Genomic DNA, 23,133 nt, shown 5'->3' with positions numbered 1-23,133 from the left:
TTATGCCTTCATCCAATTTCTTATGTATTCTATTGTGAATTACTGTTAAAAACAATTTCAAGACATGACTCATTAAGGCTATGGTGCGATGTTCATTGCACTCCTTTGCATTGGCTTTTTTGGGTAGCAGTATGAATGTTGATTGGAGCCATTCTTTAGGTATTATACCTGTTCTATTGAATGGATCCAAAAGAAGATCAATAGATTCAGTATTCACAATTTTGAGTAATTAGATAGGAACTTCATTAGGCCCGAGAGATTTACCACCTTTAGTTTGTTTCATTGCATATTCAATTTCTTCTCGTATAATGGCAGGCCCAGTATCATCCTTAAATTCTATTGGTGCTTCTGTTCTCTCTTTGTCTCTAAAAAGTTGTGCTGTATATTGTGTCCATCTCTGCATTTTTTGTTTATATCTGTTATAAGTGCACCACTTTCATCTCTTAGTTGCCTAGTTTGAAGTGTTTTTCTCATTCCTGTTAATTCTCTAATTCTTTTATGCATGTTAAAAAAGTCATATTTTTTCTCAATTTCTTCTAGTTCTTGGCACTGCTCATGTAACATTCTCTCCTTAGCTTCTTTTATTCTCTTTTTATTTAGTCGATCAGTTTCATTAACAGATACAGATAACAGATAACAGTTGTAGCACAGAAGTTGTACAGATACAGATAGTTACAGATAACAGTTGTAGCGGTCGGTTAATTATTAGGTAATGAGAATGGATTCATTAAGGATTAGTATTTAAAATGGAAATCCCAATCTAAATCGGGTGATTATTACGACGACATAAACTTCAATAAATACTAGAAGAGGCTTATAGAATTATAGATCAACTTCTAATAAATTTATCTTACTAATTAATTTACCTTCTAATAAATTTACCTAGTACATTTTCTGATTATTTAGTAGTTTTATCTACTAGTTTTCTACTAAATGACCAAAAAAATAATTTATTGAGAAAATACATCTGCCCACTTAAATATATTATTGTTAACAAGCTTATCAAATCACTTCAGTCAGATAATCAGATATGTGATATTCGATTTTGGTGAAAGCTTTTAATCAGTTTCTTATCGTCAAGCTACAAGAAACATGAAGCGTCTATTTATTTTATTCCTCGTAACTATCGTGTCATCCCAGAATGAGCTTAAATTTTTACAAGACTACAATTACTGGTCAGAACTTGTGAAAAATAATCTTAACAGTACAACGTTTTCTGACTCTTGTAGAAAACAATTTGCAGAATTATTTAAAAATGATTTACAGGATGTATGGAATCGTAAGTAATTTATTCTTTTTAATCTACATTTCAAATATCAACAACTTTCATAATAGTGTAAATTTTAAGTAAAATAACAAACGTCCTATTTTTGATTGTGCGACAATAAGGATTCCTCATGCCAGGCTGAACTCGTCGCTCTGAACAAACCTACTTCGTTGTTGTTAACAGAATGTCATCAGTTGGTTGGTAAGTCATCTATCAAAATGCTTCACTCTGTTCTCTCATATTTAGTTTAGGAGATAGTTATTTTTCTACGATCTCAAGGAGTCCTTTTTTCTCTCTCTCTCAATAGTAGTTTATTTGTAATCACCATTATCCAGTCTTCTGCGTCCAAATTTGAACACATGCCTTCCCTAAGTTCTTCCAGTTCTGTCGGTCTTGAGCTTCCTGGAGCCCATTCCCAGCGATTATTTTGACCTCGTCTGTCTATCATGTAGGTGGTCTACCTCTGCTTCTTCTGTCAGATCGTGGTCTCCACACAGTAATCTTTTGGATCCACTTCCCGCCATTCATTCTGTCCACATGACCGGCCCAGTTCCACTTCAACCATCTTCTTATTATTTCTACTTCTACTTCTTATTTCTTCGTTTATAACTTTGTCTCTAAGAGTCAGTCCAAGTAGCGAGCGTTCCATTTGTCTTTGAGCTACTCTGAGTTTGGTTGCTGTAGTCTGGGCTAAGGAAAATTCTCTTATGTTTCTTGTTATTTTTTTGCTATCATTTTTGCTATGCTTTTTTACTTCTGTGTTCTGTGGTTCTAATATATTTTTTTTCATATATGCAGAACTTTTCTCCTACTTATATTTGTTTTTTGTTTAAGTAGATGTTAGATTGTAGATTTTAAAGAGTCCATTGGTCTCGAAACCTTTCCACACTAAGACCTGTAAGATCCTTTGTGTATGTCCAACATCTATATTCAGTACAATAGAATATGTGTAATTTAGAGATTTAGAGCTTGATTGGCTCTAAAAAGATCTGTTCCAGATACTTATAGCGTTAGTAGACAATTACTTCGCAGTTGCGGACAATATTTTTGGTCATTTCCTCTGAACTATTGCAGAATTTTCCTATTTCTCTGTATACTTTCCATTTTACAGATATGATGTCTGAGTGATCAATATCCAATGAAAATACCTGTAATTACTTTAATTTCAGTCTTCTGAAGCTCTAAGACTATTTTTACTTGGAGAGAGGACTTGCCTTTAAGGGATATTTTCCCAGTAGACTACCCATTTTTTTTTCCCATTTTTTGGCATTCTTCACTATGTAAGTTTTTTTACACCGCAGAATGGCTCTGCCAATAATCTAACTATCAACAATTGGCACCCGCAGCAAAGCTACTTTGTTGCGCCCCGTCAGGTACTTAAAGGACTGTTTATAGCTCCAAGCTGATATCGACTTATAAGTTGTAAACTTCATCCATCATATGGCTCTACAGTCCAATTTGAGCCCTGGCCTCTATCAGAAAACCTCTCCATTCGTTACGATTTGTAGTCATTCTCCTCCACGATTGACTACTAAAGAGATTTCTGGCGTTCTTATCCACATCATTCTGCCATCACTTAGCGATCTTCCAATAGGTCTCTCCCCATGTATTCTTGCATTCAACAGTTTTTCTTTAATTCTAAATACATGGGCTCCCGTTAAAGAAGCTGCAGGTGGTTCTTTATATATTATTATATTTCATAATTATATGTGATTCGCCTCTTGTTGTTCTCATTTATAGGGCCTAGTATTCGTCTCATTACCTGTCTTTCAAAGATGTCTATGCAGGCTATTCTTCTGTCATCTTTGGCAAACTTGTTTATGACAGACTCATAAAAACTGTGATTTTCAGACATTTTTTTAATAAGTTCTTTTTCAATTGACAAAATCACTCAGTTAGCTAGCCTCAGTTAAAGTTTTTAATCTGCTTTAATACAGAAAAACTTCGTTCTACCTTGTAGCAGGTATTTCCATCACTAAGTCAGATAATTTTGAAATCTCACAATATGCTTTATCCAGTTCAGTTTGTGTTAGAAATGTCAGCATTTTAGAACTAGTATTAATTTATACAGAGTGTTGAGAAGCATACAAAGACGCTGCAGGTATATATTATTATATTTCATAATTGTATCTGATTCGCCTCTTGTTGTTCTCATTTATAGGGCCTAGTATTCGTCTCATTAAATGTCTTTCAAAGATGTCTATGCAGTTTAGATATTTTTGTGTCAACACCCAAGTTTCACATCCATAGCTCCTCATAGGAATGCAGGGAAAGAATGCCAAAACAGTGTGCATAATGCTTTTTATACAATTAAAAGCTTTTTCCGGAAAACTATAATTGGCATATTGGCTTAATTCACACAGGTTTTTAAATATTTCTTTAAGCTCTTGGCAAATGTTATGTATTATTTCACAAAAAAAGTCTCTTCTTTTTCTTCTTCCTCTTTATAAGCAATTCTACTTGTTCATTACATACAAGGTTATCACATCATATCATATCTACAAAATCTTGTTTGAGTAATTCCAAATAACCTCTTGAGGAATTCACAGTTTCAGGGTCCCTACGGTCTTTATGTTCCAACATGCTTTCAAATAAGTCTATTAGGGATTGTCGATACTGGGACATTGTTTTTACTAACCTTCCATTGTAACCTTAACCTAACCTTCCATCTGGTGAGAGCTGCTCGAAGGAACCTTTTCTGAAGACTGACATCTAAAACATGTGCCTTTTTGGACGATTTAGAAAAAAGCAGCCATTCCGCTCAAGGTTTGGAAAAATAATTTGCAAGTCTTATTGAGTGCGTCCGATTGCGCTAGAACTAAATTTAGCCTGTGTGCTTAGCAGTGCACAAAAATTTGCGTTTTGAAACTTCTTAACTTTGGTTTGAAATCCTCAGAAGTGCCCAGCCATTACGGCAGCTCCATCATAACTTTGAGCGACAAGTTTGGAGCCACAGTCCAGTTCCCAACTATATTACAAACATGTCCAAATATACCTTTTGCTGATCTATCTGCAGTTATATCTAAAAATCCCCAAAAGGGTTCTTGTATTTCCCCATTATTTTTGATGTAACGCATAACAACCGAAAATTGACGATATCTGTAGTTTCATCTAGAACAATGGAAATAAATTGTGTTTCTTTCAGTTATTCTTTGATTTTTTGTATCCTATTCGAGGTATCTCGAAATAAGGTAGATTGATCTAAATGATTTTTTAGTAGTTCATCATGTTCAGATAAAAAATTTGTTAAATCCACAAAATTTCCCCTATTTAAAGATTCATGCGGTGGCTAATTTTAAGCTGATTATCTAGAGCGTGATTAATTCGTATTTTCCCAAAAGTCTTTTGTTTTATAACTACTTCTAAATACATTTTAGCTGAAAATGTATCTTATAGATTAGTGCAAATTATTTAAATTCAATTTTCATTAATGGTTTTGATCTGTTCATTACTGTTTGCCTGACAGGCTTGAGAACTTGTACACGGTTGCTGTAAATCTGAATTCATCTCATAAAAACTACTCAAATTAATAAAAATACAAAACACGTGAAATACAGCAAACGCGATATATTACAATGTGATACTTGAGACTGAAATGCGAACTGATCTAGTCGCCTTGTCTATGATAAGCAATTCTAATTTCTAATATTGCATCCCATGCAATATTAGAATTGCAATCCCATACAAATTGAGTAAAAGATTTGACGACTATTGACGAGTGCTGATTGAATTGACCGATGTTAGCGCGGGCAGAATGATTTCTGAAATTGCGTCCAAACATAGACCAGTCATTGTCCACTGTTGCCAGTAATTGTCATTCGTAACGTAATTTAATGATTTCTTGATAAACATATTCTATCTTTAAATATTTGAATTATTACAAATCAATTTGAAATATGATTATGTAGTTTTAACTACTGAAAATAAATTTTAGATTTTAGGGAATGTAATGCTTCCCTTGCATATACAAAGTTATCTACTTTTTCTAAATTGTCCACTGTCAGGTAGGGTCATGTTGTTCTCTTCGATTGGCTTTGTACGAAGATTTTATTATTTTTGTGTTTGCTTGTTAACAGGTCTATTTGTTTAGCATGTGACTTAAGTTCCGTATACTTATTCTCTCTCACCTGTTGCTTTGGTTCTGCTCATGATATTTATGTTATCTGCATATACTGCCAGTTGGATTGATTTTTTGATAAGTGTGTTGTTTCTACCTTCTCATGTTTTTCTAACTACCTATTCCAGTGCTAAATCACTGTAAGTTCATCCTATTTTGTACCTTGTGTTATTTAAAATGGGTCTGTCATCTTATGTTGTATTTGTATCTGAGCCACTGTGTCTCTAATCATATTCGGATGAGTCTAACTAGTTTGAGCGGAATTTCACATTCACCTAATATTTTGTATAAGTCAGTGTGTCCTGTTTATTAAGTCATGTGTCTGTTAAAAGTCGACGAAAATATTAAACATCTATGTCATGTTCCCAGACTTTGTTTAATACCCGTTTAACCATTGATCGATGGTTGATCTTCCTTGCCTAAATCCTGCCTGATATTCTCCGATGATCTTCTCTGCGAAGGGTTGTATTCAAATGCGTATATTGCTCTCTGTGTTTTGCTTTTTTTTTATTATTATTTATTTTATCGTTACCATTGTGCGATCATTATATCATTTTATATTTATGTTATTCATGTGCTCACTTAACTTTCCTACAAATATGATTGTAATATATGCCCATTTTATCATTAAATTTATTTATTTATTTATTTATGTAGATGTACTTATGTAGATGTACATCAAGGATTATCTCAATAATTTTTTATTTTTTCTTTCTAATTACCTTCTTAATTTCATATTCCTGGTTTAACGTATAATTTTTATGCTAGTAGAAGGGGAATGTCCATTTTATTTTAAAGATAATTATACTACAACGCAATAAATTCCAAAGGACCACCCATAATCTTCGGAATAAAATATAGAAGATTATAATTAAATATCTAATCTATGTTAAGAGCTAAATAATACTGATCTTAAAAAGATAAGATCAAAGTCCTTTTAAAATTAATTATAAATTACTTTTGACGCAAATAAGGAAAAGTTCTTATGCTTAATCAAAGTTTGTAGGTTACGTTCTAAATGCGAAACACTTTTGACAGTAGCGAAGTTTATTAATGGGATATTTTTATATTCGCGAGGAACCGCAAAGTGGGCGACGCCTGGTGGTAGATTTCAAAAGCATCCACTTCCAATTAATTTGTATACATATTAGCGACCGGTTTATATTGTAATTACCAATGACTTCGACTTCAAACAACTATTGCAGTGTTCCTCAATGTTTATCCTATTATAATTCACAACAAAAATTCCATACATAAGTTTCCGCTGGACGAGAATATGAGAAAAATTTGGCAATGCATTTTGCGAATTGGCAGACCTATAACCAAGAACATGACTGTGCAGTTTACATTTTACTGAGAACGATTACTTTCCAAATAAGTGTTGATTAAAATATTACTTATATTTTAATATATTTATACATACACCTGAAACTAAATTGAGAAGACTGAAAAATGTTGTTCCATCAGCTAAATTGCCCCAAAGGTCTCATGAAGTAGAAAACGTAAGGCATAATTTACAAAATAGAACGTGGACAGCTGCAAAAACTGCCTCACCCTCAACTAAAGATCTCTACTGACCTTGCAACCACAAAAATAATTGAGATAATGTAAATTTTACTTTCCGTGTTTGAGACATACTGTAAAAAAACAAACATTTAATTTTATTTTTATTCAGGTTTGGGAGTCAATTACAGCATGTATAAACTCGAATCACAGACAAATAAACTTTGAAGAACGTACTCCAACTTTTACTTTGGCAAAACACACGTGTAAATGATTTATATTAAACGTTTTCTAGCTTCGAGATCAAATGACAAAATGATTTGTTTTCTCGAAGTTATCGTCCATCTTTGAAATCTTGGGCGCCCCCTGTCGGAATTGGTTATCGCGAATACAATTCACGAAGAAAACAAATATTGTTATTTATCTCATCTGGGCGAGGTTAATCAATTAACTGAAGAAGTATGACATTATTTTAGACATTTATACATATACACGATTTTACTAAATCTTAAATGAACCAATTCCCAAGAAATATATATATATATATATATATATATATATATATATATATATATATATATATATATATATATATATATATATATATATATATATATATATATATATAATATAATTGATAATAATCAATAATTGATACAGAGATTTAGCAGTAAGTGCGAATAAAATCACATTAATTTTGGACTGTAGTTTATCTGTTAAGTGTTACAGGTTATAATATCTTGATTTTTAAGTTATTAACAAAAATTTACAATGATTTCCGGACCATCAGCTTAATGAGCCACATTTTAAAGTTATTTCTAAAAATCTTACATCAAAGTATATATGTATATACTGTAAGATTTTCTATACTGACATTGTATTACTTTTTTTTTCTATACAGTAAAATGCCGAGGTGAGCGTCACGGAACTAGCGCTACAAAACGGCGTCGTCGCGGGTGCGTTATAGAATAGCGGTTCTTGACATTGATTCACTAGTCTCGATCAATTCGTTTCTAGTCATCATATATTTACTCTAAGCAGGTTTAAATTAAAATCTGCATGAAAAATAACTAACAAAATAGAGACATTAAATAAGAAGTAACAAATTAAAAGAATATCTTTCCCTAAAATATTCGATTCGTAACGATTGTCAAAATTTAATAAAAGTCATAAATGTCATCCTATGAATAACAACAATGAGTCATCTGTTTAAATTTTTATAATAATTGTCGTTTTAAAATAATATAAATCATATAAATACAATTATTATTTTTAAACATATTATTTAGTTTGTATAATAATTAAATTATACTATCAAATGATATTTATTTATATTTTATTATTAATATTTATTAATATTAATAAATAGGTCTGAATTTGACAGATTTGCCATAAGTAAACAACATGGGTATGCTCTTTTAATACGTTAAAAGATGGCGTTAGGAGCAAACATAAAAACTTATTAAATTTCTTCAAAATATAAAAAATCAATAAATAATAAAATTACTTTATTTAATTTTAAATGTATTATTTACATTTTTTTTTATAATTTGTTATTTTTAAACATCTTATTTAGTTTATATAATAATTAAATGTACTATCAAAAGATATTTATTTATATTTTTATAATTCCATGCAAATTTAACTACAATGTTGGATTTTTGCAATTATCAGTTCGATTATTGTATTAAAGTGCGATAAAAAGTGTTATTAGTAAAACATTTTCATATTTTATACAGTCACAGCGGAAGAGTCCATTTGTGAACCAAACGAGGGGGACCATTAGATATACAAAATGTCAAAACTGACCATAATTTGTTATTTTGATTTTTGAAATGTTTCATAATTTTTTTTACAGGAAACGTAAAAAAGATGTTACTAACGAATGCGATAAAGCAAAAAGGGTAAAAAAGATACATCTACAAAAACTGCTGCTGAATAGAAATTGTGTCTATGTGTCCTAGCCATCTTAATCGTTAATTTCTTATTATATAATAATAAAACACTGAAAACTTTTTTTTTCAAAACTTCCACAAAATTTATTATAATATTTTATCACTACAGCTGTTTCGGCAGAGTGCCTTTCTCAAGTGATCTATTTTTTGATGTGTTTACAATTTATAGTCTTTACGAAATAGGTTGAGGAGGGGAGAATTTCTATAGATTCTAATAATAAAGATAACTTAAAGCCTTTATTTTGGATGTGAAGAATTTGAAATTTGTCATTAAAAGAATGATTATGATCTAGGAGGTGAAGTGGGTATGTAGAATCTGTTTTCCTATTATCGAAAGCTCTTTTATGTTCTGCTATACGTTTGTTAAAGGTTCTACCAGTTTGACCGATGTAAGTTTTTGGGCAGTCGCCACCTTCAAGTTTGTATACACCACTGTGTAAGTGCTTTTTGTTTTGGCTCTTATTGTTTTTAATATATTTGCCTAAGTTGTTGTTTGTTCTAAAAGCTGGTGTTATTCCTCTCTTTTTTATATTTTTGGCTATTTTTTTTGTTATTTTGCCTGTATATGTAATCGAACAGAAGGTACTGGGTACTTTTCTCTGGTGGTTGACATACTAATTTCAGGGATTTCTTGTGTAATTTTTGATTTAAATTATTATTAATTGTTTGTTTGTTGTATCCATTGTTTAGTGCTATTTGCTTAATGATATTTTATTATGTCTCAAAGTTGTATTTTAACATCGGAATTTCTATTAATCTATGTAACATGCTATGATAGGCTGCCAGTTTATGGTGTGTAGGATAGAATGATGAATTGTGTATAGTCGTGTCAGTATGGGTAGGTTTATGAAATACGGAGAACTCATGTTTATTTTTAAGTCTGATGATTTTTAAATCTAAAAAATTAATGGATTGATTTTGTTGTTTCTATTGTAAATTTAATATGACTTTGGAGTAAATTAATATACGATACAAGTTGATCAAGTTGTCTATTAGTTCCTGTAAAACATACCAGTACTTATTACTTCTTGTATACTGGGCTCCTCATAGTCCTCATTTTGTCCTTCTGATTTGTCCTTCTGATCGAAATGCCGTTCTCCATTTTTCCTTCAAATATTTTCGTTAATACTTTTTGTTCCTCTATCTTCATCAATTCTTCTTGTTTTTTTTATTTAATTTCGATGTCTTTAATGCATAAGTTAGCTATAGACCTAAAAACCGTTATTTATCTTCTTAATTTGGCATCTCTTAAGATGCATTTATTTCTTATTAACTTATTTACTGTAAAAATTTGGATTTAATTTTTAATTATTCCTAGACATTCAAACCTCTCAACTTCCTTCAATCTAATTGTATTATTATTTGTTTGCACCTTTAAATACTTTCCGCTTGTATAATCTTGTTCCGTACATTTTATGTATTTTGTTTTTATGTCAATAATATATAGTCTCTTTTTTATGGCTTTTTCTTCTAATATTGTTTAGTTATCTGTATCACTTCCTGTTTGCTTCTTGCATATATCTGATATAATATTATGATTATATATATTTCCTTTTCTATTTATATTGGCTTTCCGCAGAACATTGTCCAGGAGAAGACTAAAGAGAATACATGAAAGTGGTCCTTCCTTACTCCTTCATTTACTAGGAAATTGTCTGATATTTCAATATTTTCTTTTACTTGGTTTTCTGTTCTTCGTAGTATTAGTTGTAACATTCTATGTTTTTGTTTTTTCATGTTTTTTCTGCTTATTTCTAGTTCTTCAAGTGATTAATACAGTTATTTCCTATTTATTTTATCAAATGTTGTTTAAATCTATAAATAATATTGTGATCCATTTTTGGTATTGATAGCTTTCCTCTAATATTTCTTTCAGCAAGAAAATATGTTCTGTTTTGCTTCTTCCTTGTCTAAAACCTACCTGGTATTTACCAATTATATCTCCCATTCTTTTTCATATGCGACGTTTAGCAATTCTATGCTCCTGTAATTTTTGCATTTGCTCTTACCTCTTTTTTTGTAAATGGGACATATTATTGCTTCCGACCATTCTTTTGGTAATTTTCTCTGCTCTTGGTACCAATATTTTTGTACGGCATTAGGTCGCAGGTCATCATTTTTGCATTACCTACGTAAGTTATAAATGCCTTACAAATATGTTTGGCCAAAAAGTTCCCTCCCCCATTGAGTCGGAAGTTTATCTTATCTATGACTCACCGGTACCGATAAGAATTGACGGAATAGTTTTTAAAGTTGTTATTACATATTATAGTATTGTTTTATACATTACATATTAGAGTAGTCTAGAGGTTTTTGTTATCGTTAGGTCCACAAAAATTTAAAAACTTGTCAGATACCTGGCCGGGCCAAAATACAGAGTACTTTTTTACCTTATTTCTCTAGACAGATTATACAGTAATAACAAGCTTGTTACTTCAGTTGTAAAAACATTGAAAACATTAATAAAATATATCGCAAAAAGTTAAAATTAAAATATTTGAACTGATAAGAAAATTTATCATTTAAATCACTGGGCAATTTTATGAACTTTATTGTAAATTATCTATTAGAAATTTTTATCAATGAAACAAATATGTCTATACGAGTAGTTATCTTTTATTTTTGTTGATTTTATAGTTTTCTCAAACGTATCTTATTTCTTCCATTAATACAAATTAAATTCTTTCTTTTTTTGATTTGTTTATAGCGTAAATAAATAAATATAAGGCGAAAACATACGACCAAGTAAAATACAAATGTTACTCGCTTCTTGTTTAACATGGATTATACATTTTTTGTCCTTCTTTATTACACTAAATAAAACGCTCGGATTTCTCCCTCGCGTAACTTTACTGGCTCTGATTTTTAAACTTTAACAGGTTGACTGCCAGGCGGTCGTATACGACCGACAGTTCAATAAGTGCTGCATGCCACGGCGGTCGTATACGACCGATTTGATACGGTCTGTGATATAGTTCCTGTTTTGCTAGAGATCGTGTAGAGAAGCGAAATTATTGCAGTATTCGACCATTGTGGCATACAGTCGTCGTATATACATATCAGTTTTCATTTTGGCTGAATAGGGGAGACTAAAATGATATCGAAATTTTGACATATCTTTATTTCGAGTAAAAAATATAAAACTATAAAAAATACCCATTACAAACTGAAATACATACAAAAGTTAAATAAGAACACAAAAGAAATTAAAAATTATCGGTTATTTGGAGTGTTTGTTGAAACAATCTAAACAAAGGTGTGGTTGACCTTCTCAAGTATCACAGTGTGTTACTACTTTTTTGACCGGATTTTTTGTTATGTTTCCCCGAATCTTCTCTTTATAACAACCTTTACAGTATTTCTTTATTTTATCATATGGTCCTTCTTTTTTCACCAAAGTATGAGTTTGCATCGATCTCCTTGTAGTTCGTATTTGTTGTTGTTCCCTTTCGGAATCATTCTGTGACTCAATGTTGTCTTCATAACTTAAGAGCGACTTTATTACATGCTCTCTAAATTCAGTTATTTTCATCTTTTTATTGGCTAGTTGGTTGAAAATAATGTGAGAATTTACGAGGGATGTACCAAGAAGAAATTCTACAGCGAGCTTCCTGTACCATTTAAGTGACTTTCGTACAGGTGAATTATAACTTGCCATCTGGTCTGACTGGTCAATTGAGGACTTTGCCTCATTGTATTCCATTACAGCCTGAAGTTTATGAACAACACCACTTCGTCGCTGAATTGCTCGAGTTTCGGTAGTGTGTTTAGTAGATAGTAATAAGACATCCCTTTTATCCTTCCACTTCAGAACGCAGATGCCTCTCTCGTTTTCCAACCCAAACGTTTCCCCTTTTTTCAATGTTTTGTTTACTTCTTTTGGGTTTTCACGACGATTTGCTCTTAGCGTCCCAATATAGTGAGTTTCCTTGTCAAGTAAAATGTTAGCGAACTCTAGGTTTGTATAGTAGTTATCGGCTACTATCGTACGTCCCGAATTCAAAAGGTTTTCTGATAGGTTAATCACTACATTTGTTGGTACAGAAGCGTTACCTTCATTTTTCTCATTACCTGCATAAATCCTTATATTCCACGTGTAGCCATTGTCACTACAAAGCTCAAAAAGCTTAACTCCATACTTATTTTTCCGTGTATTTTTGAGAATATTATCTTGCTTATTGTATAGGTACGTACTTCAAACAGTAATCCTATGCAATGATTTACATCTGAAAATATAATAGGAATATATAATATAAAAATATGAAAATTATATCTTACCTGAACGTTCATTGCTTTCCAAAACCATACCAACCATCATTTTACCGCGACTTCCCATTTTATTTCAAGAAATAATAATTGTTTTTACTATTATATAAATCTAAAAATAACACAAGCACAATTAACTTACTTGTCTTACTAACAATCAAACCTCTACTGATAAAATATTGGTCAAAACAACCACTCAACAAAATAATACTCGACAAGTCTCATCATGAACAGAACGACCGCCCGACCGACCGCTTGGCACCAGGGGAATAAGTATGCCGCCTACGCCCCGGCGGTCGTATTCGACCGCTGACCTATTTTTTCAAAAATTGGGACTAATAAATGAAATTGGTGAAATATTAGTAATGGAAGTATTTCAGTTGGTTGCCAGATGCACTTTTTTCAACTTGGCACCATGGACTTTTTTAAACATTTTTATGTGGCAGTCAACCTGTTTTAAAGCCTTTCAATAGTATTTTTCATGAACCCTTTATTGCATGCAATACTATATCATCGTGTTTGTTATTAAATAATTTTTATTTTGTTATATTATATTTTGATTGGTACGCAAATCGGTACAGTCACCTATATTTGCTTACCTCTGTACTGCTTGCCCGGTAGCCATGAACGTAAACAATTAGGCAATATCTATTTTATATGTTTTAAACTTTTAGTTTCAATAAAATTTGATTGGTAAACAAATGGGTGAAAGTTGCTAAAAAAAGTTAATCAATATTTTTTTAATTAAGGATAACTATGATCATATTTCGATATGCAATACATGCAGGACGTATTTGTCCAGAGAGACGAGGAGCGAATTGTATTATAATTTTATATATTTTTTTATTTTAGTTTTTGACGCTACAGCAAAATTTCCTTGGAGTGGCTTAGCTACTGGCTCATATTTTGATTGGGGAAACTATGATCAATGCATTAAAATTAGACATGATTACACACAAGGCAGAATATTGGGCAAATACTGTACTTACGGTTTATTAATACCATCGCCCAAAGTCAACATGTCCAATCCACAAGTTAATGTAAGTATAAAGTAAATTTTGTTCTTTTTTGGAATAAGGTTTTCTGTATCTTTTTTACTTGTACTCAGTTAAATTAACTTTAAGGTCCTCCATTTCTAAAATATATCTGGATTCATTCTGTTAATATCCCCATTGCTATATTATTTATCTAATCACATTTTTCCGTTCGAGGATTCTCATTTGGTAGGGCGTTCATTTAATACAGATATAGACTTTATTGTTCTTTGGGTCTTTCAAAATTCATCAAAAAGGCTAACTTGTACCTTGGGCCAAGTTGTTTGAGCAATTGATCTAGTTTTACCGGAAGGTAAATAACTTCGTAATTAAAATACAGATATCTATTACAATTAAATAGGTAAAATTTATATAAAAGTTAAGATTAATGTGAAATTACAAATTAAGGGGTTTAATTTGTGATTGAACAGATATCGAATCCTCACACACCAACAGTAAGTTCTGTCGAAGCTGCCTTACTAGGCTGCCCGTTCGTCTGTAGGACCCTGGTTGTGTCATTAAAACCTATTTCCTATAAATATCCGATAGTAGTGGCACACCACGAAGAAAACCTATTTGGGATAGTGACACAGACCGCAGCCTGGGTCGTCTCTCCCGTTGTTCATTTTATATTTATTTCTTTTTGACTCCGTATCCTGTTTGGGACAACATACTGTAAGATACAGCAGTACCTCTATACGCACTGATGATTAGTGACGAAACTTTGCTAAACATAACAAGAGACAAAAATTGGAAAATTTTGCACGAATTAAATTTTATTTTGGGAGAAATGCTAAAGAAAATCTGTACATATAAAGACAGACAATATAATTTGTTAGAGGAGGCGAGATTTAAGAGAAGTTCAAAAACTGAGAAGAAAATCTCTAATATTTTTTATCTGAATGAAATATAGATTAATGAAAAACATATTGAAAAAGCTTATCGCAAGATAGGTTATAAGGCTCTGTACACATGAGTGCGGTAGACGCCGCATTGAACACACGTTAGAAAAAAGTGGTACCATACACATGAAAGCGTTTTACGCGGCGGTTTACCAGTTTTGTTGACAGCCAGTACAGTTATGAAACAATTATTGTACTGAAACATTTTAATATTGTTAAAATAATAAATTGTTTATGTTTACCTAATACTTTCTTCCCTTGTAGTGTGCTATTTTCACCAGTAAATAATGTCCACCAGTTCTTACCGGCAGATTTTTTTTAAAACTCTGTTCTTATATTCGTCATATTCCACGTCCCAAATACATCTTTTCTTTTGCAATTCATCAATAAACAGTTCCGTATCCAAATTTTCAACTTCCACTATAGACAGATCACTTTTCAATACGACATAGCGTAGTCAACAGGACAAAAGCGTGCGCTTGGCTATGAACAAGTGTTCCGATCACATGCCTATGCCTCTCTTAGTAACTAGAAGCGTGCTGTAAACGTGGCGCTTGAAGTATATTCTACGAGCGCCACGTTTTGACGACGTTGCTTCTAAACGCGCGCTTGCATGTGAACGATATCATTTGTTCCTTGGTACTTGGAACGCGGCGTTAGGCAAATACGACGTCTATGTGTACAGGGCCTAAGGACTAGTTCCCATGACAAGTACTTAACGCACGTTATACGTGCCTCAACTTTTTGTATAGCATACATGGTTTGCAGCGTGTGTATAGTGCGTTTGTCAGGCATTAAACGTTTGGTTTAAAGTTCACATGCTAAGCGCTTAACACATTATTTAGGCCGTACCTACACAAGCTAATGCGCTTTTTAATAAAGCGCGCGTTAAATGCTGCATTGACGCTCGACTATTGGCAACGCGCGTTTTGAGATCATTGGTTTTTTGTAATACCGTTCAGTTAACCGCACGCTTTTGACGCAGATACACGTATTTAGGGTTTGCTCATTTCGTCCTTTAGAAATCGTCCGAAATGGGAAATTTTAATACTGTTAATCACTTATTACCCCTGGATACCACCTCGAAAACCAACCATTCACTTTAAGAAACTGGAACTAACTGACTTTCTCATCTCCTCTATCCATCCATCCAACCTCTCATTATACACACCCATCACCACTTTCCAAATTCTCGACCAATCAGAAATTTGCATACCACTCCCCACATAAAATCAGAAATACCTACAAACTTTCCTAATTCATATTATTTCTACAAGGACACTTAATTTATACTGGGTATTTACAGATTCCGAAAAACCATTTACTTATTAACTAATTTTATTGTCCTGTTCATGGCGCAAACCCGGATTACGGAACACTTTATGGCTTATGGGAAAAAACCATCGTTAACTTCTATTCATTGTACCCGCACTATCCACTTGTTATATTTATTACAAAAGATTATTTATGACTAAGATTACCTTTGGTTAATTCCAGGCAGCTCGGAATATTTTTATTTTCTATAATCTCTGAAATATTGATTTCATCGTACATTTAATATTCTTTTTCTCTTCAATTCTGAATACCACAACAATATATATATATATATATATATATATATATATATATATATATATATATATATATATATATACATATACATATATATATATATATATATATATATATATATATATATATATATATATATATATATATATATATATATATATATATATATTATGTATAAATGCTAATTTCTAACATTTCATTTTTAGGATTTTTATAAATTAGGTTTATGTATGCCAGATGCCTGCACGGCAGCGGATTACAATGAACTCGTTAAATTAGTAAATCTTGAATATTTATTTATTTTTCAAGATCAAGCATGTCATACGAAAGACGATCTGGACAGATATTCATGGGAAGATATTACCATGGTGTAAGTTTAATATTTCTCTAATATTTATGATTTGATGATTAAGATAATAATATCGATATCGAGGTTCGAAATTTATTCCAACTCCCTCGAGGATGAAGGAAGTCCAAGTAGTTACCAGTTTACACCTCTTAAGAGACCTTCATCATAGTGGTGCTGGATCATTGGTGCTAATTTTGGCAACGGTATTTTCTAAAAGTTTTCTATACGAGTGGGTACGATCAAGCGTATGCTTATGTAGGTACTTTGAGTACTTATTACGTCTATGGTTGGTATTTTCGAGTTGTATGGTTATACAGTAAAACTTCTGTAAGCGACCTCATTAGAAATCCCATTCCCGTTCTTCTATACCTCTTTATACCGAAAATTATCTCAAACGACCGCGGGCACTTATAATCAAAATTACCTAGTATTTGCAAATGCTAAAAACACCCTCAATAAACAACAATAAAATTAGACCATTCTTCTTCTTTTTCTAAATGTGCCTATCTTCTAGAGATGTTGGCGATCATATTGACCCATTTTATTCTATTCACAGCAGCTCAAAATAGATCACTTACACAGATTGCTTACTGCTTATTGATTTTTTCGGCTCGGTGCGTAATAGTTGACTGTTTTTGTACCGCGGTATTAGTGTTGGAACTAACCAGTATGGCGGGAAAAAAGAAGCGCCTCTCTATTAAAGAAAAAGTGGATATAATTAACTAAAGTGAAAAGAGTGGCAAAGGTACAAAGAAGTTGGCCGAAAAATTTAAAGTAGGCAAGACTTAAGTGACCATATTGCTACAAAATAAAGAAGAGGTTAGAAAATTGTTTCAAGAAGGTGGTAACGCTGATCGAAAAAGAAAATTTCCTACAAAAAAGAGGGACTTTAGGGGCTGTCGATTAAGCTGTGTTCAATTGGTTGTGTAAGGCTCGAGACATGAATTTGCCAATATCTGGGCATATAATTCAAACCAAAGGCCTCGAAGTTGCGCAATACCTAGGACTGACTGACTTCAAGGCATCAAATGGTTGATTAGAAAGATTTTGTGTGAAGTAGTGATGCTCGTTTTTCATATAATGAGTACATAATTTACATTTTTCTGTGACTTTTTTTTCAGAGTCGTACTTGCAATATTTGCATTCCTGATGGTGGTATCAACTATGTACGATGTATACCTTAAATTGAATAAAAAAAGTGAGTATAATAATCTGCTTATTATTTAATTTTTGGTTAAGTTTAAAGCTGCTTCTTTCCTGATGCTGCACCAATATGATTTTAATATGCTGTCTACGTGGAAATAACATCAATAAACAGGATATTTTAAAATATGTATTATTTTTTATCTATCAGTAAAGTAACATATCGGTGGTTTTCCCTTTTCTAGTGTAATACTTGTAGGTGTCTTGTGATCCGTTTCCCTCCAATAATTCTAAATTTTTAATGGTACGTTTTTAAAAAAGTTTTGTGTATACATCAAATGTTTTATCATAGTTGCAACTACTGTGTAGTGTGTACGTGAAGTCAAGTAGTGTAATACTCTAATATCTCTATTAACTATATATCTCTATAATAATCTCTATTAATAAATCATCCTGCAATGATTTCTTATCTCCCAATTTATAAAAACCGATATTAAATAATGATAGCGTGCTTTAGATTTTTGTTAAAGACAAAAATTTTATATATAAAGACAAAAGAAATATATATATATATATATATATATATATATATATATATATATATATATAGAAAAGAAATTTAATCTTTGCAGATTAGTTAAATAGTAAACTCTTAAATATTGGGGAAATCTGCAAGAAATTTCTTTTGTTGAATCCTCTTTTGTTTAATTTATTTTCATGTCTCAGTATTTTGCTTTAATTAAAATCAAATAAATGATTTTTAATAATTTCGTGATTTATTAATGCACATGTATTTTTAATATTTCTGAGGAAACTTTTGTGTGACGTCAGTCTGCATATTAGATTTCTGGATGTGTGTCCGATGTAGGATTTATCACAATTTTCATGGTATTTTATAAACTACATTTGAGCTTTTCATATTGCTAATATGTATTTTAATTTTTGGTTATGATGATGCCAGTGTTTTTATATTTTTAGTTGTTACTTTTAATTTGAGGATGGTTTAGGTTTTGGATGAGGGTGATTAATGGAGGATGGTAAAAATAATTTTAAACTTATTTTAGCATATCCTGATGAAGCAAATAAATTTTTGTAAACGCTCGATATTAACAAAGAGTTTCTCTTATCGTGCCCTTTAAATCAATGACTGCAACCTCAAAATATGTTCTCTACTGCATTAACTTACTCGCTCTACAGCCTTGAAGTGCATCGGTTTGCCTGACATCTCTTAATTCTTCTCTGTCGGTGTCTCTCTGTCACTACCGTCAGATAAGTCACCTTAAGTCATCTTGCTCGCTATATATTCATATTCAGGGTCATGATCTTCCTCTAATCTTTATTACTCCCTCTCTGGTTTTAATTTCGGGTTTTTCCTTAACCTACAGAATTTACCGTCTTTAACTGGCCCATACATTTTTCCGAGGATTCTTCTCTCTCATATTTTAGAAGTGTTTTAACAAAAAAAAAAATGAAAAAAATGTTTCAAACGTCAAAAACTCAAAACTCTAATGGTCCTTCTTGAATTCATCCATATATATATATATATATATATATATATATATATATATATATATATATATATATATATATATATATATATATATATATATATATATATGTATATATATATATATATACATATATATATATATATATATATATATATATATATATATATATATATATATATATATATATATATATATATATATATATATTCCATGGCGCAGAGTATAAGAAATAATATTAAACCACTTTTAACTTGCAGAATCTATACATCCCATATGCGTGGCATTTTCTGTTTATACGAATGGCCGAAAAATTATTCAAACCTCTAAAAATAACAAAGAACAAATTCAAATTTTTAATGGGATAAAAACTATCAGCATGGCTTGGGTCATAGCTGGCCATGGAATGAACGGATGGAATAATTTTTCAGTAACAAATAATGAAGATGTTGAATTTGTAAGTAAATTTTATTTATTATTTTATCATTCTGAAGAAAATATTTTATTATTATTGTTAAATTTTACAAAGAATACGATTACATCAGATTAATTGGAATTTAATGCGTAATTGGATGCGTAAATGTGTAAAATCAATAGCTTGTAATCACAAATGTCTAACAATACCGTTTACTATACAACTCTTTGTACAACAGCACTTCTTCTTTATATGCGGTCTCCATCATTAGTGGTTAGTGGTTATGGTATTAAAAATTTCTTTGTCTTGAGCTGTGCAGCTTGTGAACTATTTTTAGTAGAATTTTAAGTAAATAGCTCATTAGACTTATTAATCTGAAATCTCCAAATCGTCTCGAGTTAGCATGTTTTGGTAAAGGAATAACGATATATTCTAACCATTCTTCTGGTATTTCCCCAGTATCGTAAATTGTATTAAACAAAATGGCTAACAGACCAAGAATATAATTTTCTATCCATTTTCTATCCTATTTCATCTATCTTTCTATCTATTCTATCTATTCTATCTATCTATTATATCTATCTATTCTACTATCTATTCTATCTATCTATTCTATCTATCTATTCTATCTATCTATTCTATCTATCTATTCTATCTATCTATTCTATCTATCTATTCTATCTATCTATTCTATCTATCTATTCTATCTATCTATTCTATCTATCTATTCTATCTATCTATTCTATCTATCTATTCTATCTATCTATTCTATCTATCTATTCTATCTATCTATTCTATCTATCTATTCTATCTTTCTATTCTATCTATCTATTCTATCTATCTATTCTATCTATCTATTCTATCTATCTATTCTATCTATCTATTCTATCTATCTATTCTATCTATCTATTCTATCTATCTATTCTATCTATCTATTCTATCTATCTATTCTATCTATCTATTCTATCTATCTATTCTATCTATCTATTCTATCTATCTATTCTATCTATCTATTCTATCTATCTATTCTATCTATCTATTCTATCTATCTATTCTATCTATCTATTCTATCTATCTATTCTATCTATCTATTCTATCTATCTATTCTATCTATCTATTCTATTCTTCTAAATATGTGATATCATCCAGTCTTTTCTTGCCCTTGATCGTGTTTTTGGAATTCCGTCCCTTGTAGCATTAACCAGAATTTATTTGACTTGTTTCCGTTTTATATTTATATTTTGAGTAGTTATTTGTGTCCGGTTTGTGTCTGTTTGTGATAGTTTATCGTTTAGCTTTAGAGTATTTTTATCTTTCACCTGTACCTCTTTTAGTAGACCCATGATAGGTTTGGTCTTGGGCTTTTTTATTACCTTAATTATTGTGCCAATATTTGCTACTACTGGATAATGGTCGGTATTAGCATCAGCACAAGGATATGTTTTTGCACTTCCGATAAAATTTCGAAATCTCTGGCTAATCAAGATATAGTCTATTTGATTCCGTATTAGTCTGTTTTTGATAGGCTTTGGTATCCCACCTAAGTTAGTTAAGTTGACCCAACTAACAATGCAAAACGTAAGCTCATGCGTTAGAGTTGAAGGAGAAAACTCTACGTTCTTTGACATTAATAATGGATTAAGACAGGGGGACGCGTTGGCGTGTCTCCTCTTTAATATTGCCTTGGAAAAGGCAATCAGACAATTATAGATTGGAATGAATGGAACTATTTTTAATAGATCGACACAAATTATCGCATTCGCTGACGATATAGTTATAGTAGGCAGAAGTATGAGAGACATGGTGCAGTATTTTACAAGGCTTTCGGACGCAGCAAGTGAATTAGGACTTGTGGTAAACGAGGAAAAAACCAAATATATGTTGTTTTCTAAAAACCCTCGAAATATCCAACATAGAATTCAGATTAACAACCATACCTTTGAGCAAGTCAAAGAATTTACATATCTTGGATCGCTAGTAAACGCAACAAACACGACAAGCGACGAAATAAAAAGACGCATAGCAATAGCAAACAGAACTGTTCACGCTTTCTAGAAACATTTAAAAAATAAAAATATAAAACGTGCAGTAAAGCTTAATATATACAAGACCTTAATAAGACCGGTTTCAATATATGGGACTGAAACGTGGACCTTATCTCAAAATGATGAAAGACTTCTTGGTACTTTTGAGGGGAAAATTCTTAGAAAGATTTTTGGGGCCGTAAATGAAAATGGGCTATGGCGTCGAAGATACAACTTTGAACTATATCAGTTATACACCGATCCAGATATTGTAAAATTCGTTAAAGTGCAGAGACTTAGATGGGATGAACACAGTGCTAGGATGTCAGATCACGAACACACGAAGAGATTAACATTTTTAAAACCAGAGGGCACAAGAAGCAGAGGACGACCACGAATGAGATGGATTGATGATGTGGAAGAAGACCTACAGATTCTAGGGGTTAGAAGATGGAGGGAAGTTGCCAGGAATCGACAGGAGTTGCGACTTCTTTGTGAGCAATGGAGAAGTCCTGGTGTATAACCTACGTGGTGGTAACTTAAAATGTTGATTGAAATATTATGTTTCAATCAACGCTTAAACCGAGTATTTGGTGCTATCATATTGTTTTGTTGGCAAAATTCAAACAGTCTTTCTCCTCTTTCATTATGTTCTCCCAGGCCGTATTCTCATACGGTATTTTGAAACAAAAGCCCAAAAGCAATTATGGAAAATTTATGGCATTTTTATATAGTCTATTAAAGAATAATAATTTATCATTGGAAGCAATAGATAACTGCATTGTTTGGAATCCAAGTATTTTAACCCGATTTGGAGTAAATATAATTTCCTAGAAATATTTGGATAATATCAATGTATTTACAATATTTCTTTCAAAAAAAAATTATTCAACATATATATAAATTTTCACTTTTTATCTGTATACAATCTAGGTTATCTTGTATACTTAGTAAAAATTATTTAGATTAAAACGATTAGGAACGATGTAATAAATGTGAATGGGAAACTATTTATAAATATCGATTATTCCGGTATTTTTTGTATTTTAAAAGACGCAAAATATCGTATTTAATTAAC

At 31.4% G+C, this 23,133-nt stretch overlaps 1 protein-coding gene across 1 annotated transcript in view; it reads left to right on the top strand.

Annotated features, from left to right (window-relative positions):
* The first annotated feature begins 1,051 nt into the window (after positions 1 to 1,051).
* Positions 1,052 to 23,133, top strand: part of LOC140432465 (nose resistant to fluoxetine protein 6-like) — a 62,750-nt gene continuing 40,668 nt past the window's right edge. The window contains exons 1-5 of the mRNA XM_072520375.1: positions 1,052 to 1,279; positions 13,961 to 14,148; positions 16,823 to 16,986; positions 18,087 to 18,163; positions 19,877 to 20,073. Coding sequence (XP_072376476.1) covers positions 1,093 to 1,279; positions 13,961 to 14,148; positions 16,823 to 16,986; positions 18,087 to 18,163; positions 19,877 to 20,073 — 813 coding nt within the window. The 5' untranslated portion in view covers positions 1,052 to 1,092. The remainder of the gene's footprint in view (positions 1,280 to 13,960; positions 14,149 to 16,822; positions 16,987 to 18,086; positions 18,164 to 19,876; positions 20,074 to 23,133) is intronic.

This window comes from Diabrotica undecimpunctata, chromosome 1 (genome assembly GCF_040954645.1).
Source record: "Diabrotica undecimpunctata isolate CICGRU chromosome 1, icDiaUnde3, whole genome shotgun sequence".
NCBI classification, from domain to species: domain Eukaryota; kingdom Metazoa; phylum Arthropoda; class Insecta; order Coleoptera; family Chrysomelidae; genus Diabrotica; species Diabrotica undecimpunctata.
The sequence above is the reverse complement of the archived record's forward strand: the minus strand, read 5'-3'. Positions and strand labels throughout refer to the sequence as shown.